This window comes from Cnephaeus nilssonii, assembly GCF_951640355.1.
Source record: "Cnephaeus nilssonii genome assembly, chromosome: 4".
Classification (NCBI taxonomy): Eukaryota; Metazoa; Chordata; class Mammalia; order Chiroptera; family Vespertilionidae; genus Cnephaeus; species Cnephaeus nilssonii.
Window position 1 is genome coordinate 66,515,277 of NC_137075.1, and position 21,704 is coordinate 66,536,980.

A 21,704-nucleotide genomic window follows, 5' to 3' on the forward strand; every position below is an offset into this window, starting at 1 on the left:
CTTTTAAAGAGTCCTAAAAGTCAGTTATTTTGCATAATGTTCCTCAATTTGGGTTTGTCTAATGTTTTCTTATTATTAGATTGAGTTTATGCAACCTTGGCATAAACAGCACAAAAGTGAGGGCCTGTTTGGTACAGATCAGGGGGAGATGATGTCAGTATATCTTATTACTGGTGAGGTCATCTTCATCACTTGAAGTAGTATCTGTAAGTTTTTCTAATATAAAGTTACTATTTCCCCTCTGCAATAAATAAATACCTTAGCAAAAATGCTTTTAGACTATGTAACTATCATGTTTCTTCTAAAATTTTCATCTATTAATTTTAACATCCATCAGTGGATCGGGCCTGCAAACAACTATTACTGTGGCATAAAGAGAAAGTAGAGATATAGTAGTTCCCTAACAAAAGAATATTTATCGTTATTTCAACTAAGCTCCTTGGCTTTCTGGCTTTTGGACAGCAGACTAGAAAATGGTTTCAGTTCCAGGACCTTCTTATTGGATACTGTTAGACGAATTATTGAACTGCTCTGGGCCTTACCATCATCTCCATAAAATAACTTCTCTGGCAAACTTAATTACCAGGTGGGAAAGTGGGTATAAAAGAACTTTAAAAGGATGTGAAAGGGCTTATAAAGTTATATTATTCTTGATACCATCAACTCTAACTACTGTTAAATACTATGAAAAAAACTGTGTAATATGGAGATATAAAGCTGTTTCACCACCTGGACCTGTCTGTTTTAGCTAGATGATCTCAATCAAGATCCTGCTAAGAGAATCAGAGAGAAAAATGATACAGATTTGCAATGTGTTTATTCTTCTTCCTTTTTCTGATAGCCATCTCAAGGCTCACATTCATTTGGGGTTATACTATCAACTTTCTTCCCTTGCCCACATATAAAGTCAATATTCCCCAGATGATTTATTCCCTGATACATTGGCTATTCCAAATTCCACAGAGCTGTCTCTCAGCAGCCAAAGGAGGAACTTACCCACAATGCTATCGACCTGAGCATCTGCTGTATTAGCTGCACCACTCCGACGATCCAGGAGGGATTCAGTCCTATCTGCTGCTGGCAAACGGGGCTGCTGTTAAGGAAAACACACAACACACAAGCAATACTTTAATAGCAGGCTACTTGAGAACTAAATCCAAAAGGCTCACACTTCCACCCATTGGCTGAGCTAGAGACAAGGAGAGATGAAGAAGGTTAAACCTCACATAAAAAAATAAACGCCTAAAAATTCACTAACTTAGGAGTATTTTCCTTAAAAAAAACAACAATAGAAAGTGTCATGATTTTGCTACTGACTATTAAAACATAGTTTGTTTTGTTTAAGATCCATGCTTTATTTGAAATGTGAAAATGAACATGAGCATATCATAAGCAGCTCAGAGACTGATGAAAAAGATGCCTGGAAGCACAATGTGGCCCTAATGTGCCCTTGGTTCCAGCATGACGACCAAGGTAAACTTGGACCAAAGTCCTTGAGGACAGAGGGTTGAAATCAGCCTATTAAGCTCTCTGAGGACAAGGACTTTGCCTCAGATTTGTACAGGGCCTTATACATGGGAAGTACTGAAAAAGAAACATCAATTTTATTTTATGTTTAAAGATCTGGAGGCAACTTTATGCCTCAAGGAAATCCTAGCACTTTTTAAAAAGCACGCTAACAAGAACACATGAAACAACCCAGATTGCAAACATCTTGAACGGCTCACTGCTTTGATGCTGAACCAGCCTCTCTCATAGGTACCAGGCACAAGAGGATTGCTTTAGATTCTCCTTTTATCTATTTTTAGTATTCTCTGCCACTTCTTAAGTGAAAAGGAAAAAATAATAAATTCATAATGACAAGGAGGAATTAAAGTAAAAGAGGAGTAAAGATAAAGGCAAAAATCTTTACCTCTGAGTGACACGGGTCTGCTGATCCAATGCTATGGTTTGCTCCAGCCAATGAGCTGAGAAGGCCAAAGCCTTGGTTCCTATCTGAAAAGAAAAAATACAACTACTGAAAATTTTAACTTACATTTTAAGTTGTTAAAATGACTGTGATGACAAAACAATGGCTATTTCCTCATTATAAAAGTTCTAACTGTAAAACATAGCTATTACCAATTACCATACTCTCTAAATACTGAATAATTTTCAAAAATCAGAGTATTAGTCCAGGTCAAATATAATGACAGAACCATTATAACAAATCTTCTGTTTGTCAAGATTAACAGCACTGATGTTTTAATAGTCACTATGAATTAGTAATATCCCAGTATTTTAAAGTGAAGAGGAACATGCATGCCTTTTTTGAAATTCCGCTCTAATTTTGATATAAATGAGCTACTTGCAGTTAAGGCCCCCGATACTCTCAATATTTGTATTTACAATGGAGGACAAATCTAGAGCAGAACATCTAGAACTGATAAAAGTAAAGGCCCGAGCCCTGATTTGATAGTGTTCCCCCAAATCCACCTGGCACTTATTAAAACTACCCCAGTATTCAGTAGGCAGTATTCTCCCTACTGCCAATCGAGGCAGAATTTCTGAAACAGACGACAAGGAATCTGAACTTTTACCAAGTACTCCAGGAGAGTGTTAGCATCAGGGACACTGAAAACAAAATAAAACACTGCCGCAGAGTAAAACATGAAAGCCACAGCTCAAGAGTCTAACAGTATAGAAGCCAAAAAACTCTCTCAAAAAAAGACAACTTCCTCCGACCTTGCCTTTCCTCTCCCTAGCTCTGCACCCATTCTCCTCTCTCTTTCAGCCACCTACAAACTTCCTGCGTCCTCTCCCCTGCCAGGTGAAACTGTTGTCAGAGGCTCAGTCACACATAAGGTATCGAAGAGAGCCACGTGCATCTATCTCAGCCCTCCTTCCTTTCCCTTGGGGGAGGATTTGCCTTTTAAACAGGGACAAGGCCAATGTGTGGCCTCCTGGGTCTAGATTGCAGCTTGTTCCAACCTGACCTCTCACCACATGGCGAGTTGCCTCGCCTCCCTACTGCATGTGGCTATCAACCCATGCAGTAGGGAGGCGAGATGATCTGAATCAAGATCCTGCTAAGAGGCTTTGAAGGCTTCAATTCTGAAAGCCTGCTGCTGCCCCGCTGCTTTTCCTGCTCCACAACCTCACCTGTGGCAGCAGGGCCACAGGTGCAGGTGCACCCTGGACCCCTTTCACCTCCTCATCGAGCTTGCTCATTCTGTGAGGAACTCTCCAGGCCAAATGCCTGGGTGTGCCCCATCCAGGGCCAGGCACTGAGGTTTCATCGAGGTAGGCTGAAGCGGCTGAGTACAGTTCCATGTGGTGTCCCACACTGACGGTTCCACTAACTGGGAGGGTTTATTCAAACAGCAACATCATTCTTTGATTTTGGCCAATGTGCTATAGACTTTACAGCAGTTGTATGCAATTACGCAATACTCAGACTGGGATTTCACATGTCACGAGGCTACACAAGGCTCTTATAAAGTACTTTAAGCTCCTTGTACAAAAGGCATTATCTGAGTAATGGAGTACTGCTCTAAGAGAATACTTCTATTACTGAAAATAACTTGGATTTGGGTAATTTTCAAATCTAATTCACAAATCTCTCCATATTCCAATTCCACAGCTTATGTTTTTCCACTGTTGGGCAATATCTAACCTTGGCAGGTCAGACTGCAATCCAAGAAGAATAATGTCAGCATGGGTATGTTATTAGACCAAAGCAGTCTATTTTAAATGCCTCATTCTTTCAAATGGCTGCCTTGAAGGAGGGGATCTGGGATAGGCAGGAGTGAGAGGGAGCTAGACTCGTCACTGAATACCGTAAACTTTTCATTTCATGTTCATGTGTTTACTAGTCAAAGAGATTTTTGGTTAATTTAATGATTATGTGCTAAATGAATGTCCCAATTTTTCAAAATTATGAAAAAGTCAGAATAGTGGGAAGAGAAGTGGCATAGGTCAGAAAGCCTGGATTTCCTTCCTGGCTCTGCCTACCAGTGCGATCTTGGACAAAGCAATCAATCTTTCTGGGCCTTAAGTTTCTGTCCTGTGAAATAAGAGGGTTGCTATACATGATTGCTAAATTCCATTCTGTTCTAGAAGTTTGTGATTTTATAAAGTAAAGAGGCATTCTTTATCTTCTCTTGACAGTAACTTTGAGTTGGCTGGGCTTAGGTATTTTTTAAAAATTACTTAAGAGAAAAACAAGAACCTTAAATTTCAGAATCCTTCTAAGGTTCACAGATGACTGAGTTTATAATCAGGTTCTGGGCTAATTAAAATAAGCTGGAAGGACGTTGCTCAGTATTTTCTTATAAACAATGGAGGATTTAGTTAACTAACAAGAGAGTTCACTATGTTCTTACTGCTTATATTTTAAGAAAGTTTTAAGCATAAATTTTCACAATTAGTAAAACAATTCATGTTTGTTTATCCAAAGCCGATTGCTCAAAAATCTTGGCTTTTACTTTACACATTTACAATTTTAAAGAAACTCAGTTTTGCTTAGTTCAACGTTTAGCAAAATTCTGCCCATGTGCACCCTCTGTAAAGACTATCCTATATAATAACTAGAGGCCCGGTGCACGAAATTTGTGCACGGGGGGGGGGGTGTCCCTCAGCCCAGCCTGCACCCTCTCCAATCTGGGACCCCTCCAGGACTGCTGGCTCCCAACTGCTCGCCTGCCTGCCTTCCTAATTGCCCCTAACCGTTTCTGCCTGCCAGCCTGATCACCCCCTAACCACTCCCCTGCCAGCCTGATTGATGCCTAACTGCTCCCTGCCAGCTTGTTTGCCCCTAAATGCCCTCCCCTGCAGGCCTGGTCACCCCTAACTGCCCTCCCCTGCAGGCCTGGTCACCCCTAACTGCCCTCTCCTGCAGGCCTGGTACCCCAACTGCTCTCCCTTGCAGGCCTGGGTCCCCCACAACTGCCCTTCCCTACAGGCCCGGTCACCCCCAATTTCCCTCCTCTGCCAACCTTGTCACCCCTAACTGCCCTCCCCTGCAGGCTTGATCGCCCACAACTGCCCTCCCTTGCAGGCCTGGTCCCTCCCAACTGTCTTCCCCTGCTGGTCTGATCGCCCATAACTGCCCTCCCTTGCAGGCCTGGTCCCTCCCAACTGCCCTCCCCTGCTGGCCATCTTGTGGTGGCCATCTTGTGTCCACATGGGGGCAGCCATCTTTGACCACACGGGGGCAGCCATTTTGTGTGTTGGAGTGATGGTCAATTTGCATATTACTTTTATTAGCTAGGAAGATGTAATATGCAAATGGTCGTTATGCCGTGAAGCATAACGACCAACCGCATAATGACCGGATCATGGATCAGCAGGAGGGTGGGGCAGCAAGCTACAAGGGGCAATGGAGAGCTACAGGAGGGGGCAGGCAGCAAGCTATGAGGGAGGGTGGCGGAGGGGGGGGGCACAAGGTGAGCTACAGGAGGGCGGGGCAGCGAGCTACTGGCGAGCTACTGGTGCGCGGATTTGTGCGCAGGGCTACTAGTTCTTATAGAAAAGGATTACACAAATATTCCCTTGTTTGCCAGATTTTTCTCCACTGGATTCAGGGCATGGAAATGCCATCCTATTAAGAAGTATTTATTCTTTTAGGTAGTTGTTGAAACTGGCTTTAGTATCTATGGTTTTATTGATACCACAAAATACTAGAGTAGAAAGGAATAAATTAATCCACCTACTCAACTGATTCTTCTGGAACCTCAGAGCGGCGGAAAGGGGAAGTTGTTAAGTCAATTATTCTGAAAGGCATAGTGAGTATATTAAACTCTGGTTATGAAACCATCCCATTCAGTTTCAGTAGACTAGTAAATTGGCACCAGTGGAACGATAGATAAAAATGACAGTATCATGAAGAAAAATATTCAGTGGTGCTGGTCATGAGCATAGAGTTCTTCCAGGAAGTGTCAGAAACAAAACCACAGCCTCTAGAATAAAGATTTGAAATGGGAAATTCTTAAACCTTGGGAGGAGCTTTTATTATTTATTTTTAATGAAAGTTTCGAAAAAAATTGGAATATGTGAAATTACGTGCACATCTCTTTACAAATTTAAAGGCACATGGTTATTTTAGAAACAAAATTCATCTCACATAGAAATTTTGACATGCATTCCATGAGACATCTACAGAATTAAAAACCTAGGCAAAAAGGGAAATTTTAATATGGGGAATGGGCAGAGTCATTCTTTAAAAAAGTATTTTTCCTTCTAATTTTTTTGCTCTTCTCCACCGATTTATCAAGGTAATATGATAAGCATATAAATTTGGAGATAAAGGCATGGATTTGAATCCTAGTTCTACTATTTACTGCATGGTCTTGTACAAGTTATGCCCTTGTACCTCAGTTTCTAGATTTATGCAGAGGGTATAACATTTCTTACCTTGCAGAACTATTATAAGGGTTAATAATCATAATAGCTAACATTTACTGAGTGCTAACTACAGAGTGGGCCAAAGGTAGGTTTACAATTGTTCATATGGAAAATAATAATTACTTAATTAATAATTATACACAACTGTATAATTGTGTACTCACAACTGTAAACCTACTTTTGCCCTACTCTGAATGTGTAAGCTAACATTCTCAGTACTAAAGATGTAATACTCCTTTAATCCTCACAATTAACAAAATATGCCCTCTACACACAAATAGAAATCAACTTTTATCTCCTTTATTTTGTTATCTTCTTTACAGAGGATTTATTTTATTCTTTTTTTATAGAGTAAACTGTAACTCAGAGAGATTAAGTAACTTGTCCAAAAACACACAGCTAGAACCTGAACATGAAATCCAGAACTCTCTAATTATAAATTCCTCTTTCCATTAAGCCCAGAGATAACATGTAAAGAATAAATGTTGAGATAGCCAATGCTTAAGATACAAATATTGGATATGACACAAACCGGGGTCAAATACAAAAATATGTCTTTTTATTCACATATCCCATAGTTCTCTTTTGTCCATAATCCTTCATTATATCCCTGGTTTAGACTGATTTCAACTAAATTAAGCTCAGGACTGAATAATTAATCATATACCACTTTCATGCTTCTCATTAATTCCAGCCCAGTCCCATAACTCCTGGAGGCATTAGTCACATAAAACTAGTGGCAGACAGGTGGTTAACACTTTGTACACCATAAGCGTCTACAGACGCAATTAAATTCAAAATATCGGGGAGTGTGGGGATGGTTTCCGTTTTGGACGCGTGGCAGTTAGCTGGTTAAGACTCACTATCCTTTCACTGTCCCTCAGTGTACGCAGAAAGGGTTTCTCAATCCAGCACTATTGACATTTGAGGCTTTGTTGTGTGTGTGTGTGGGTGGCAGGGAGAGTCCTGTGAATCTCTCCCTATACCCACCAAATACCTACAGCACTGCCAAATGTCCCCAGAGTTGGGGGTGGGGAAAGCACAACATTACCTCCAATTAAGAACCACTGATACAGATCTACTAATGAGGACAGGAAATTTTTGGCTAAAATTCTCAGGTTTTAAGTCATTCCTGGAAAATATTTTCAATGAAAAAAGAGAGTAAAAACATTTAAGAGAGTCCATCTTACCTCCTGTTAACATTATAAATATCTTCCCCCTACTCTGGAAAACTTTCTCCAGATGATTTTGGCTCACAAACACTTCTACCTCAGTGTCATTTGCCTTTTATATCCTTACTATTCAATTAGGCCTTGAGAGAAATGCTAGCATAGGTACTTGTCTGAAGTCAATCTGCCATCCTTAACTATATTATAAATGCCTTGTACACGCAGACAATACAGCTCCCAGCAGAGTGTTAAGTATACAGCAGAGATGCTGAAATATCTGCTGACAGCCTCATATGACAGAGGTGCAAGCATTAGCTAAACATAGAAGTTTTTACATCGCAATATTAAGAATTTCCATAAACACAGCCCCAAAATGCCTTAGATGACCTGTTATGTATTTTCTGTATTCATATTTCAGCTTTTATTTCCTTAAAGCCACAATTATTTGGCATCATCTTAAGAAGTTCGTTTTCCCCATATTTTAAGGTTTTTCACATCCCCTTTCATTCCCCACAAGATATTTTCGTTTCCACCCATGTGATAAACATGATCAAACTTACCATAAGCACAGCTAAGATATCTCAACTTACACAGAAAAGCTGTACCTATTTTTGAATGGTATTTTAAAACCACACCATACTATTTACATAAAAACTTATTTTAAGCAGTGCTTCATCAGAAATGATTTCACTGGCATCAGGGACATAAGCCTATACTTTTATATCACATTTCACTTCTGCTTGATAAATTTAAATGTTTTTGAAATAAAAAAGAATTAGAACTGATTTATTCTTTTACTAAACTACTGCTTGGAAAGGATAAAACTTCGGAATATGTTATTAAAAACAGCACTTATTTAGAGAAATAGGCTGAAACACTGCATTTGGTTCTGGATTTTGGAGACGTGGATCTGGGCTCTTCCTATGACATCGGGGACACCTGCTCAACAAGTCAGCAACTGTTTCTGCCAATCCTAGAGCACATAATGAACTGAACCAGAAAGTAATTACACAGTGTTTTCTCTTTTTCCTGATTATAAATGATTTTTTTCATTGTAGAAAATTTGGAAAACAGAAAAAGTATAAAGAAGAAAATTTAAATCACCAAAGATGCCAATTAATACTTGGTGTGTGTCCTCCTAGTGTTGTGCTTTTATAATATTTTTAATTTATTTCCGAGAAGAAGGAAGAGGGAAGAGATAGAAACATCAATGATGAGAGAGAATCACTGATTGGCTGCCTCCTGCACACCCCCCACTGGGAATCAAGCCCGCAACCCGGGCATATGCCCTTCACCCGAATTGAACCGGGAACCTTCAGTCTGCAGGCCGACACTCTATCCACTGAGCCAAACCAGCTAGGTCCAGGCTACAAATTCTAAATAAAGTGAACTAAACATCAAAATGAGCACTGTCCTTTCAAAGGTCTTGTAAAGGAAAGCTTTACACTAATTCTAATAATGCTCCCATTGTGAAATCTCTGGAGTCTGAAGCACACTCCTGAAAATTCTCAAAGGAATGTTTAGAATCAAGTCAAAATATCATTTAGAGCCAAGTGTGGGGAATTATGAGAGCAATGAAACAAGACTTTATGGTGAAGAAAAAGATGATTTATCTTATGTGTAGTTCATAGCCAGCTATAAAAATAATTCCAAAGCAAGATTACCAAAAATGTTTTGCAAGGTGGCTGCAGAAGGAGGCCTGTAAGTGCTACCACAGTGACTAATCCGAAGGGATTTCCCATCATTCATTTGTTATGGACAATTTGGGGCATTATTTCCGAAAACAAAGTCTCACCATTTGACTCACACATTTATTCCCTTCCAGCTTCTCAAATTTTTCACAATTCCCTCTTCTTTTTCTCTTACAACCCCCCCACCACCACCAAATTATGCCTTCTACACACACAGAGAAATCAGTATATGTCTTATTTATCTTAGTTTTGACAATAATATTCAGTTAGACAGCTGTCAGAGATTACTCAAATAATTTTTTCAGTTCCCCAATATTAGGCGTTGGGATAAAGAGGAGCAACACACTCTGACTCAAGGAACTCAGTTCCATAGCACATAGCATTGGTATAACTCTACCCTATTCTAGGGAAACTGGGGTCCAGAGACAGGGTGCCATCTTCCCAAGATCACCTAGCAGAGAGAGACCCCACTAGAACCCTCTTCATGAACCATCCTTCCTCTCACTAATTTGGTATTTTATTTTCTGTAACACTAAATTTAAATTTTTATTTAATAATTTTCTTACTCTCTCTTTTTAAAAAACAATTTATATTATAGGCATTAGCCATCTACTCTCTCAGGAGAGTAGCCCAGGTATCAGGTAGCCAGACAGAGCTTGTGTTTTTGGCACTCATTTCTTGCCACTGCTCTGTACATCAGCTGCAAACGATTCCTTAAACTGGAATCTGGGACTTCTGCCATGGTATCTTGTTACTGAGTAAATTCAGGGGAGCATACATTAATAGATAAATATCTCTTTTCATTTATAATGGGAAAACAGAAAACTATCATAAGAATCGTTTCTACTATTAAAATCCCACTTACTCCTTACCCACCTGCATCACTGGAGATTAAACTATTATGGATAAACATTCTCAGGGCTTTTGAAATATAATCTGTACAATTATTGTTTACCACTGAGGGACCAAAGTCACAATTTGTTTAGCCTAATCCCTCTTTCACTGATTAGAAACAATAAAAGGTCACAGAGTTCCCTTCCTTGCCCTTCACTCTATGGTGGTATTTGTAAAAAGACCCACTGAATACCCGAGATCCATTAAGTACAGACTAAACCCCTCATGGCCCTCCCTAGGCATCTAGAATGCATAGCACAGGTGACAAAGCCCAGCACGGGGTTTTGGGGGTAAATTAAACTGACACTGCTACCCTCCCATGTGAAACGTGACAACTTCCTTTGAAAAACAAAACAACGCATCAGGCTTCTTTTCTTTTCCCTTAAAACCAAATCTTATTATCTACCTAGTGCTCCCAAGTCCAAGGCACAGTGCTTAGCATAATGCCTAGACCAGTGGTCAGCAAACTCATTATTCAACAGAGCCAAATATCAACAGTACAGCGATTGAAATTTCTTTTGAGAGCCAAATTTTTAAACTTAAACGTCTTCTAACACCACTTCTTCAAAATAGACTCGCCCAGGCCGTGGTATTTTGTGGAAGAGCCACACTCAAGGGGCCAAAGAGCTGCACGTGGCTCGCGAGCCGCAGTTTGCTGACCACTGGCCTAGACCATCTAATGAAAATAAAGTATTTTGCAACCAGGCTTTCTGGCATACCAGATAAATAAAAAGAGAAGTTAATCTCACTGGAGCCGAGACAGGTGGAGAGAATCAACTTTTAAAATCTGTCACATTTGGCATAAAGCACTGACCCACAGTTTCTCCTTTCATGGTGATAATAAGGGGACATTATCAAATTATATAGATAGACCCAAATAGTAGTTCTCCACAGCCATAAGCCCGGCTCTCACAGGGACTGAGGGTAACTCGAGTAGGCAGCTGAAGTTTTATCCACATCCCTTTTCTTGAGTCACAGCCAGACTTTCAGGTCTAGGAAATGTAAGACAAGACAGCACAGGAGAGGTTATACAGTGAGCAAACTGATGTGGATGGAGGCATCTAGAATGCATAGCCCAATTGTAAACACTCCTAACCACTTCATTTCCTGGACCATTTTGTTATGTCTTTAATGCATATAACGGAAACTCTGACTTCCCTAGAAGTTTGACCTTTACAATCAATACAATGATACCTGGGGATTTCCTCTAAGATAGAGCTAAGTATATACAACCAGATCCAGTGTTTCTCAACCATTTTCATCAGATCCCTAAAGAAAAAACTTCCGTTTCCAGCTCTATTCATAACCAACACTTCTGACACTGGATGTGTGGGTTTTCCACACCAAGCAATTCTCCAGTTCTCAGAGGACACCAACTGGGTGTCCTACAATTTAATTCAATTCTGTCACTAAGTGCCCAGAGTTAATGCAGGCCCCCCAGGTTAAGGGCAAGGTCCCACAAAGCTGCCCTTTCCCCACCCCACTTCAGACACCAATTGCAAGTCTCAGGTTCTCACCTGTACTTCTGATCATTACTTCTAGTCTGTTTCATTAAAATCTTACTCATGCCCTAACCGGTTTGGCCTGCGGACTGAAAGAGCCCAGGTTCGATTCCGGTCAAAGGCATGTACCTTGGTTGCGGGCACATCCCCAGTGGGAGGTGTGCAGGAGGCAGCTGATCAATGTTTCTCTCTCATCGATGTTTCTAACTCTCTTTCCCCTCTCCCTTCCTCTCCGTAAAAAATCAATAAAATATATATATTTTAAAAATCTTACTCATGCCAGAACACCTAGGCTGATGGGGTTCTATAGGGATGAACTCATCTAGCTCTGCCAATAATTTCCCATGCAGCCTGGGTAAATTATTTAACCACTGTACTCATTCCTCTAACCAGCCAATAATGTAAATCAGCACACTGTAATGGAAAGACACACAGCACTCCTGGTCAGGAGACCTGCCCTCGGGTCCCACCTTAGCTACTAACTCTGTGAGAATATAGGCAAGTCACCTCTCCTTCCTGAGGCCTCATTTTCCCATCTGCAAAAGGAAGATGTCATACCAGATGCATGCATGGAGATTCCACATTCTAAAGGCCTGCGCCTAGCTAGTTCACATACACTAGCATACCAAACAAAACAATGCCCCTTATTAAATTCTATGAAATTCAACAGCATGTAATTCAAAGAACAGCCAGTACAAGACTTAATAGAAAAAACATTGCATAGAAAAATATTGGGAAGGAAAACAAGATTGCTCTCCAAGATAAGTCTTTAAAGTTTGGGCCACATATCTTCCTAACTTGAATTAAATATAAGTGTCATTCATGAGAACTACTGTAGCCCCTTTGTGAGCCATATCAATTTTCTGCCTGGATCATCTTTTAGCGTAATGTACTCCATAAATTACCTCCTGCTATGTTCAATAATGCCTTCATTTTATTTTTAAGCTTTAGGGACTGTCCCTAAGTAATAGCAGTCTAGGATTTGAGAAATCAAGTCCATATTTACCCTATTCATACCCTAACTACAGATTCCAACTAAATCCCTTCTGAGCTTTGGTTTTTCTAAACTTAACCTATACTAGACAATCTCTATTTTTCCCATCTCCTTGTCCACTTCAGCCATGTATTCCCACGGTCATACCATAAGACCTTATTATTACCAATAACTACAACCCCTTCATAATCTCCATTTCATGCATTCTACACTCTGACCACCACCCACCTTTCCAGCTGACTCCCTCCCTATAGTATCTCCACCCAACTGTCCTTCAACTCCACTAGACCTTGAAACTAACACCTTTTCACTGAACCTCTCCCCACTGATTTTCTCTCTCCCTTTCTTACCCAGCTTAAATTCCATGCTCAGTCATTATAATTACTCTCTGACGTTCACTGTCTAATCCCTTGCCTTTCTCTTGCTGTGATACCCTTGCTTGGTAAAAGCACAATTCCACCCACATAGCTGAATATAGCTGGGGAAGACACAGACACATACACACACCCAGGTTGCTGCCTGGCTTCACCTTAAATTTATCATGCCAAATTTCAAGCGGGCCCTTTCATGCTGTCTTGCAATCATAATTTACATCCCTATGTCCAGGCCTCACCCCATACCAATTAATTCAGCATATCTGGGAGTGAGGTTTAGGCATCAGTACTTTTTAAAAGTTCCCCAGGTGATTCCAGTGTGAAAACAAGTTTGAGAACAGATGAGTTATATGACCTTAGGAAAATTACTTGACCTCTTTAAACCCAACTCATATGGATATTGTGATTAAGTAAGATAATGTATGTATGTATGTATGTAAGCAGCTACTATTAGTATGATTATCACCTCACTTCCTTCTACCACCACCTTCCCTTCCACCATTACTATCACCATTAGTGGTACTTCCTCCCTCCTTCATGAGATATTCACATATCCTCCTAACCTTCAACTCTTTCTTTTAAGATTTAAAAAAATATATTTTTAATTGATTTCAGGAAGGGAGAGCGAGAGAGAGATAGAAACATCAATTATGAAAGAGAATCATCCATTGGCTGCCTTCTGCATGCCCCCTACTGGAGATTGAGCCCGCAACCCAGGCATGTGCCCTGACCCAGAATTGAATTGGTTGACAAGCACTGAGCAACACTGGCTGGGCTCAACTTTTTTTTTAATTGTTGAAAGTATTACAGATGTCCCCTATTTCCCCCTCCTTCGCCCCCCTCCACCCAGTCCCTGCCCCACCCCAGGCCCTCACCACACTATTGTCTGTGTCCATACTAGAGGCCCGGTGCATGAATTCGTGCACGGGTGGGGTCCCTCGGCCTGGTCAGCAATTGGGGCCATCTCGCCCAGTCCTGATCAGGGCCAATGGGGGCCAGCTGGCTGGGGAGGGACCACGGGAGGTTGGCTGGCCGGGGAGGGACTGCAGGAGGGCTCAAGGGCATGTCTGGCTCATCTCACCCAGTCCCGATTGACCAGACCCCAGTAGCAAGCTAACCTACCTGTCGGAGCGTCTGCCCCCTGGTGATCAGTGCACGTCATAGCGAGTGGTCGAGCGTTTCGCCAAACGATCGACTGATCGGTTGGACACTTAGCATATTGGGCTTTTATATATAAACTAGAGGCTCAATGCACGAAATTAGTGCGAGAGTAGGCCTTCCTTCCCCTGGTTGCCGGCATCAGCTTCCCTCCAGCACCGGGGACCTGGGCTTCCCTCGCAGCCCTGGCTTCATCTGGAAGTTCATCCAGAAGGATGTCCAGAAGGATGTCTGGACTAATTAGCATATTATGCTTTTATTATTATAGATACATATGTTCTTTGGTAAATCTCTTCCTATACCCCCTGCCCTCTGAGATCTGTCAGTCTGTTCCATGCATCCATGTTTCTGGACCTATTTGATTTGTCAGTTTATTTTGTTCTTTAGATTCCACATATAAGTGAGCTCATGTGATATTCGTCTTTCTCTGACTGGCTTATTTAGCTTAGCATAATATTGTCCAGGTCCATCCATGCTGTGGCAAAGGGTAAGAGGTCCTTTTTTACAGCTGCATAGCATTCCACTGTGTTGATATACCACAGCGTTTTTACCCATTCACCTACTGATGGGCACTTGGGCTGTTTCCAGATCTTAGCTATCCTATCTAATAAAAGAGTAATACGCAAATTGACCTACCTCTGCTACACCCACAAGCCACGCCCACTAGCCAATCAGGAGCAAGTATGCAAATTAACCCAACCAAGATGGCTGCGGACACGGAGCAAGCAGGAGGCTTGGATTTCCCCAGTAATGGAGGAAGCCAAGCTTTCTGCACACCCTGGCCGGCCTAGGCCTCCACTCAAGGCTAAAAAGTTTCAATTATAGAAGATAAATAAATCCCAGATACCAGGGCTTCCGCTTGGGTCGCTGGGGGGCATGGCTGGCCTGCAAACCACCACAGGCTCCTCGCCCAGGCTGCCCCATGCCCCAAGGGAACCCCCACCCTGATCTGGGACACCCTTCAGGGCAAACCAGCTGGCCCCCACCCGTGCACCAGGCCTCCTATCTCATAAGAGTAATATGCAGATTGACCATCACTCCAACACACAAGATGGCTGCCCCCATGTGGACACAAGATGGCCACCACAAGATGGCCAGCAGGGGAGGTTAATTGGAAGGGACCAGGCCTGCAAGGGAGGGCAGTTGGGGGCGATCAGGACTGCAGGGGAGGGCAGTTAGGGGTTACCGGGCCGGCAGAGAAGGGAAGTTGGGGGCAACCGGGCCTGCAGGGAAGGGCAGTTGGCGGGGACCCAGGCCTGCAGGGGAGAGCAGTTGGGGGGGACCAGGCCTGCAGGGGAGGGCAGTTAGGGGTGACCAGGCCTACAGGGGAGGGCAGTTAGGGGCAAACAGGCTGGCGGGGGAGCATTTAGGCATCAATCAGGCTGGCAGGGGAATGGTTAGGGGGTGATCAGGCTGGCAGGCAGAAGCGGTTAGGGGCAATCAGGAAGGCATGCAGGCGAGCAGGTGGGAGCCAGCAGTCCTGGATTGTGAGAGGGATGTCCGACTGCCCATTTAGGATCGGGCCTAAATGGGCAGTCGGACATCCCTCAAGGGGTCCTAGATTGGAGAGGGTGTAGGCTGGGCTGAGGGACACCCCCGCCCCGTGCACGAATTTCGTGTACCAGGCCTCTAGTCCTATATAATAAAAGCCTAATATGCAAATTGTCCCCTTGACTTGGAGTTTGACCTTGAGTTCGACCAGGGGGCGGGACCAGCCGGCCAACCGCCTGTGGCCCCTTCCCCCAGCTGGTGGTGGCAGCAGGCAGCCGGGGGAAGGGAGGCTCCGGCCAGCAGCCGGCAGCCACTAGGGACCCTACCTATGCACCAATTTCATGCACTGGGCCTCTTGTTGTAAATAATGCAGTTATGAACATATGGGGTGCATATATTCTTTCTGATTGGTGTTTTGGGATTCTTAGAATATATTCCCAGAAATGGAATTGTTGGGTCAAACAGCAGTTCCATTTTTAATATTCTGAGGAAACTGTATACTGTTTTTTCGTTTTGTTTTTTAATCTTTACCTGAGGACATGCTCAGAGAGAGGAAAGGAGAGAAAAAGAGAGACATTGATGTGAGAGAGAAACATTGATTTGTTACCTTCTCCTACTCAGGATCAAACCCACAATCTAGGTATGTGCCCTGACTGAGAATCAAACACACGACCTTCAGTGGACGGGACAATGCTCCAACAAATTGAGCCACACTGGCCAGGGTGAGATGGCCTCTTAATTTTCTTTACTGGTACTATATGAGTATGAATCATGTTAAGCTACCCTTAGAATGAATTAAGTATGCTACCTCTCTTATTATTCTAAAAAATCTTGTGTAAAAATGTATTCCTTCACTGAATAATTGGTTGAACTTTCCATTTAAAAGAAAAAAGTATATCTCTAATATCTTTCTTTACTCTGTCAACCAGCTTTTTTATTTAAAAAAATTTTAGGTTTACAGAAATGTTAATGTACTTAATGCCTCTGAACTGTACATATAAATATGGTTAAAATTGTAAATTTTATGTTATGTGTATTTAACCACAATTTTTTAAAGTACGAGAAAAAGAAAAGGAGAGAAAGAAAAGGAGGGGAAATAAAAGAGAAAAAGAAGTAGAGAAGATGGAGACCCTCAAAACAAATGAACCAGGCTGAGCACCTGCTGGCAGACACATTCAAGAAAAGCCTGCTAAGTCCTGGCCAGTGTTGTTCAGTGGTTAGTGTTGGCCAGTGCACCTAAGGGTCACAGATTCAATTCCAGGTCAAGGGCATGTACCTGGGTTGCAGGTTTGATCCCTGCCTCAGTCGGGGTGCATGCAGGAGGCAACCAATTGATGTGTCTCTCTCACATTTATGTTTCTCTCCCTTCCTTCCTCCCTCCTTCCCTCCCTTCTTTTCACTCTAAAAATCAATGGAAAAAATATCCTCAGGGGAGTATTTTTTAAAAAAGAAAGAAAAGCCTGTTGAGAGGAAGGTACAGTTCACCAGGCCCTCAGACAGACCATTAAGCAAGCAAGAGCACAGGGAGTAGGTTGCCGTAGAAGAATAAAATGATCCACCATATATTCATACAGGGCTTTGTCTCTATGATGTGGGGTTTACACAAGGATGTCCTTCATGCTTCCTAGGACCTAGGCTGTATCCAAATGTCACTGTACTTCCATATCTAGGGCTCCTCCTAGAAAAAGATAGTTAAGTTTCCTTCATACCACATAGGCTGGGATCCTCTTAAATGTGGAATTAAGGTTACGGCAATATTTTGGTTTTTAGTTAATGACATACCAATGTACCAATGCAGTTGAGAAAAGAAGAAAGCAAAGATACTTCAGGGGAAAGAACCATGAAAAATCCACAGTGTGCCTTGTTGTTTTACAGGTCTCTTAAGAATACTGTTTAGTGGCTAAACAAGAGAGAATGCCTTTTTCCCCCCAGAAAATACCTTTGACCATAATTCCAAAGTAATAAAGTATGTTTAGTCCACCTTCTAAATTTATAGCCACAAATGTAAATTATAAGGCAATACTTCCTTAATGTATGAACTTGGGGACAGGGAAGATGTATCAAAACATGATTGAAGCCAAATAAGCTTTTCTTTTCATTTTATTATTATTAACTAGAGGCCTGATGCACAAAATTCGTGCAAGAGTAGGCCTTCCTTCCCCCAGCTGCCAGCACTGGCTTCCCTCTAGCACTCAGGACCCGGGCTTCCCTCTGGTAGCTGGGAGGCACCTGGGACCCGGCTTCCCTCCAGCCACCGACAGGCACCTGGAACCAGGCTTCCCTCGCAGCCCTGGCTTCATCCAGAAGGTCATCCGGAAGGATGTCTGGTCTAATTAGCATATTACGCTTTTATTATTATAGATTTAATTGCAGAGAGAGAGAAGGAAGAAAGGGAGAGAGGGAAGACAAAAGGAAAAGAGGGAGGAAGAAACATGGATTTGTTGTTCTACTTATTCATGCATTCATTGTTTGATTCTTGTATGTGCCCTGACCAGGATCAAACCTGCAACTTTGGTGTATCGGGACAAGGCTCTAACCAAATAAGCTACCAGGCCAGGGCAAATAAGCTTTTTTTTTTTTTTTAAATATATTTTTATTTATTTCAGAGAGGGAGGGAGAGGGAGAAAGAGATACATCAATGATGAGAGAGAATCACTGATGCCCCACACTGGGGACTGAGCCTACAACCTGGGCATGTGCCCTGGCCAGGAATCAAACCATGACTTCCTGGTTCATAGGTTGATGCTCAACCACTGAGCCATGCCAGTTGGGCCAAATAAGCTTTTCTGAAAATATTTCTCATAAATATAATAAGCACCATTGAATATAATTTTATTCCAAATTGATCCAGTTTATGTACCATACCTTAAAAATGTTTTTATAGTGAAGATATAGTGTACAGCAATGCCTCCCTATGATAAATGCTCAACAAGGATTTGCTAAATGAATAGGACCAAGCCTCAATTTGAGTTTGTTTTGGTAACAGGGAAATAACAACAGAGAGTAAAATCTCTTTATTTTTTTCTAGATCAGGACCTTATTTTGAATGCTATCACAATAAAATAACCTCGTATCTTTGCAATTCTAGATCCTCCTAGAAAGAATGAAGCAGGAGGGAGAGGGGTGAGAGGGAGGAGGGAACTCTTACTAGGCCAGAGGAGCTTCTCCAGTGACGACATGGGTCAGACAAGAGCTCAGCAAGCTCAAGAGCCCCAATCTCACTTAACACTCGAGTGTTGACCAAAAATTGAGATGAAATATTTTATTTCTGTAAAACTGATCTGCCACTAGACCCTTTATCTCAGGGAAGGTGGGGTAATCTCACTATAAATATCATTTTTCTCATTCCCATCTGCACTATTTCACCTAGCACAGCATTCTTGTTGAGGAGCCAAGGGCCATAAGAGAGAAAAACACTATTCAGGCAGCAGTTCCTAAAGGACTATGTTATGGGCTGAATTGTATCCCCCACCAATTTCATATGTTTAAGTTCTAACCCCAATCTTTTAGAATGTGACCTTATTTGGAAATAGGGTCACTGCAGATGTACTTAGCTAAGATGAGGTCTTACTGGAGTTGGTGGGCCCTTAAATCAATATATCTATTGTCCTCATAAAAAGAAGAGATTTGGACACAGAGAGGCACATAGGAAGTATGCCGTGTGAAGATTGGAGTTATGCTGCTCAAGCCAAAGAGCTACCAGAATCTAGAAGAGAAACCTGGAGCAGGTCCTTCTCTAACACCATCAGAGGGAGCATGAACCTCTGACACTTGATTTTAGAATTCTGGCTTCCAGAACTATGAGACAATAAATACCTATTGTTGTAAGGCATCCTATGTGCGGTACTTTGTTACTGCAGCCCCAAAAATCAATCCAGACAATAAGAAGCTCATGTGTACCCACTAGCCTACCTGCTTCAGACTGCATTCCAGATCCAGCTTTCCACCCCATGACTACAGCCACCACATTACATCCCCAGGCCCCAACACCTCCCTCACGAGCTGCTCTAACAGCTGCCTAGTCTCCCTGACTTCAGACTTCGGACTCTACCTTTGCTTCAACTGCTAAACCCACCCGCACTCAACCATGATAACCTTTCAAAGATGACAACTTCTTTGCATCACTCTCTTGTTAAAAAATCACTAGTGGCTCACCAATTCCTATGGGAAAAAGCCCAGATTCTTGTCTAGCATTCAGGCCTCTATCTTCTAAGCTAGTCCCACTGCTCGGTGAGATTCCGCGAGTGACACTAGAATATACAACCACTGTTCCTGATGTGATGCTTCCTCCCCAGCTTGTCACCTTCCCTCTTCACCAACCCAAATCTTGACCACCCTAGAAAGCCTACTCTAAGAATGGCTTTCTCCTTGAAGCTCTCCCTATATATTGAAGCCCAGAGCCAAGGCCACTTCTGCTTGTATCAGTCATCCCGCACTCATCTACAATTGCCTTGCATGATTACCTAACATTTTAAAAGTGCACATTTTGCACAGGTAGACTATGAGCTCCCTAAGGAGAGGGTTCATGTTTTACAATGTTGGGGGTACTTCTCAAATCAAAGACAACTCTAAGCATATTACAGACAAGTCCTAAATTTTTATTGAATTAACTACTAAACATATATTTAAAATTCTTAGAAGTATTACTTTGGGCCCTTCCTTCAACTGGGGACAAAATTGAACAAATCTACAGGTTTCATGTAATCCTTGTGGTTCCACATATATCCAAATAATTTTAAACTTACAAGAAATAGGAGGAAAACTCCTCAGGACATTTAGTCCCAAGTTACTTACCATTCTTCATCACTACGTTGGACCAGACATTGGCATTCAAGGCTTGAACAATTCGCTTTACTCCTGTAGATTCTGGGAAGTCATCTAATCAGTGAGGTAAAGAGCATATATATTTATACATGTACTTATACATACATACATATATGTGCATTTATATATACTGTAAGCCATATTTTTAAACAACCGTGACTTAATTATTTTGCTTATTAGTTGTTACTTCTTCACATTGCAACCTATATGAGAAAAAGTTTAAGCAAATACCGAGCTCAGAGCTCCCGTTAAGAATATTCTAGAAACTAAAACAATGAGAAAAGACACAGTATAAGAGGCTTATATTATAACATCATCCCCACTATCTCACCAATGGCACCTACTTATATTCTCCTGATAATGTTAGTTTCCATTAATTACACAATCCTGGGAGAGTACGAGAGTACTTCCAATCTTGGTAATTTATAGAGAATAATTTTGCTGAATGCAGGAATGGTCCTCTTATTATGCTAAAAAATCCCTTTCTTCTCCTAGGAATCATAAAATAATTACTGTTTAAAACAGATATCTACAGAACAAATTCTTGATCAGAGAAAGATAGTTTAAGAGAAAGAAGTTAAGTTACTATAACCAGAGTGTAAGAGACAGGAAAAGTGTCATTAAAAATATCCAACAACTTATTTTAGTATTGGTATTAACCTGCTTCTGGAATTTAATTGATACTACTTTAAACAACAGGCACTCATCCCAGTTAGTGTACCAATAGTAAGTGGTATTCTTAGTTACATTGTAGGTATGAATGTGTATAAAGGAAATGGAGACCCTTCAGATGAGTATTATAAGACTGCACATGGCTGAAAGAAGAAAGTTTCCTATGGGTATATAGAGCACAGTCCATATAGAATCTGTCTCTAGTGGAAGAGCACAGAATTAGAAGTCAGAAGATCTGAATCTGAACCCAGGCTCTGCAACTTATTAGCTATTTGATCAAGGGCAAATATCACTTACGCTATTCTCAGAAAAGTGGGGATGACACACTCAGGGCACACCTTTCCTAGAGGAAAGATGCAGTGGAACTGGTGATTTGCTAGTGTAACCTTCTCCTCCAGCCTGGATACTCACTAAAGACAGGAATCATGTCTTACTGAATTCATTATTCCCATTGCCTAACACAGTGCCTGAATGACAGCAGGCACTTCGTAACTGCTGGATTGATGAATCATTTAAAGAATACCAACCTAGCAATCTAACAGAAATAGGGT

At 41.7% G+C, this 21,704-nt stretch overlaps 1 protein-coding gene across 2 annotated transcripts in view; it reads right to left on the bottom strand.

Moving 5' to 3' along the window:
• The window catches only part of AAGAB (alpha and gamma adaptin binding protein), a 57,340-nt gene that overhangs the window by 13,009 nt on the left and 22,627 nt on the right, over positions 1 to 21,704 (bottom strand). For both annotated transcript variants that reach the window (XM_079768403.1, XM_079768402.1), the window contains exons 5-7: positions 20,452 to 20,535; positions 1,913 to 1,995; positions 997 to 1,093 (exon numbers count right to left, since the gene is read on the bottom strand). In XM_079768403.1, the coding sequence (XP_079624529.1) occupies positions 997 to 1,093; positions 1,913 to 1,995; positions 20,452 to 20,535 (264 nt within the window). The remainder of the gene's footprint in view (positions 1 to 996; positions 1,094 to 1,912; positions 1,996 to 20,451; positions 20,536 to 21,704) is intronic.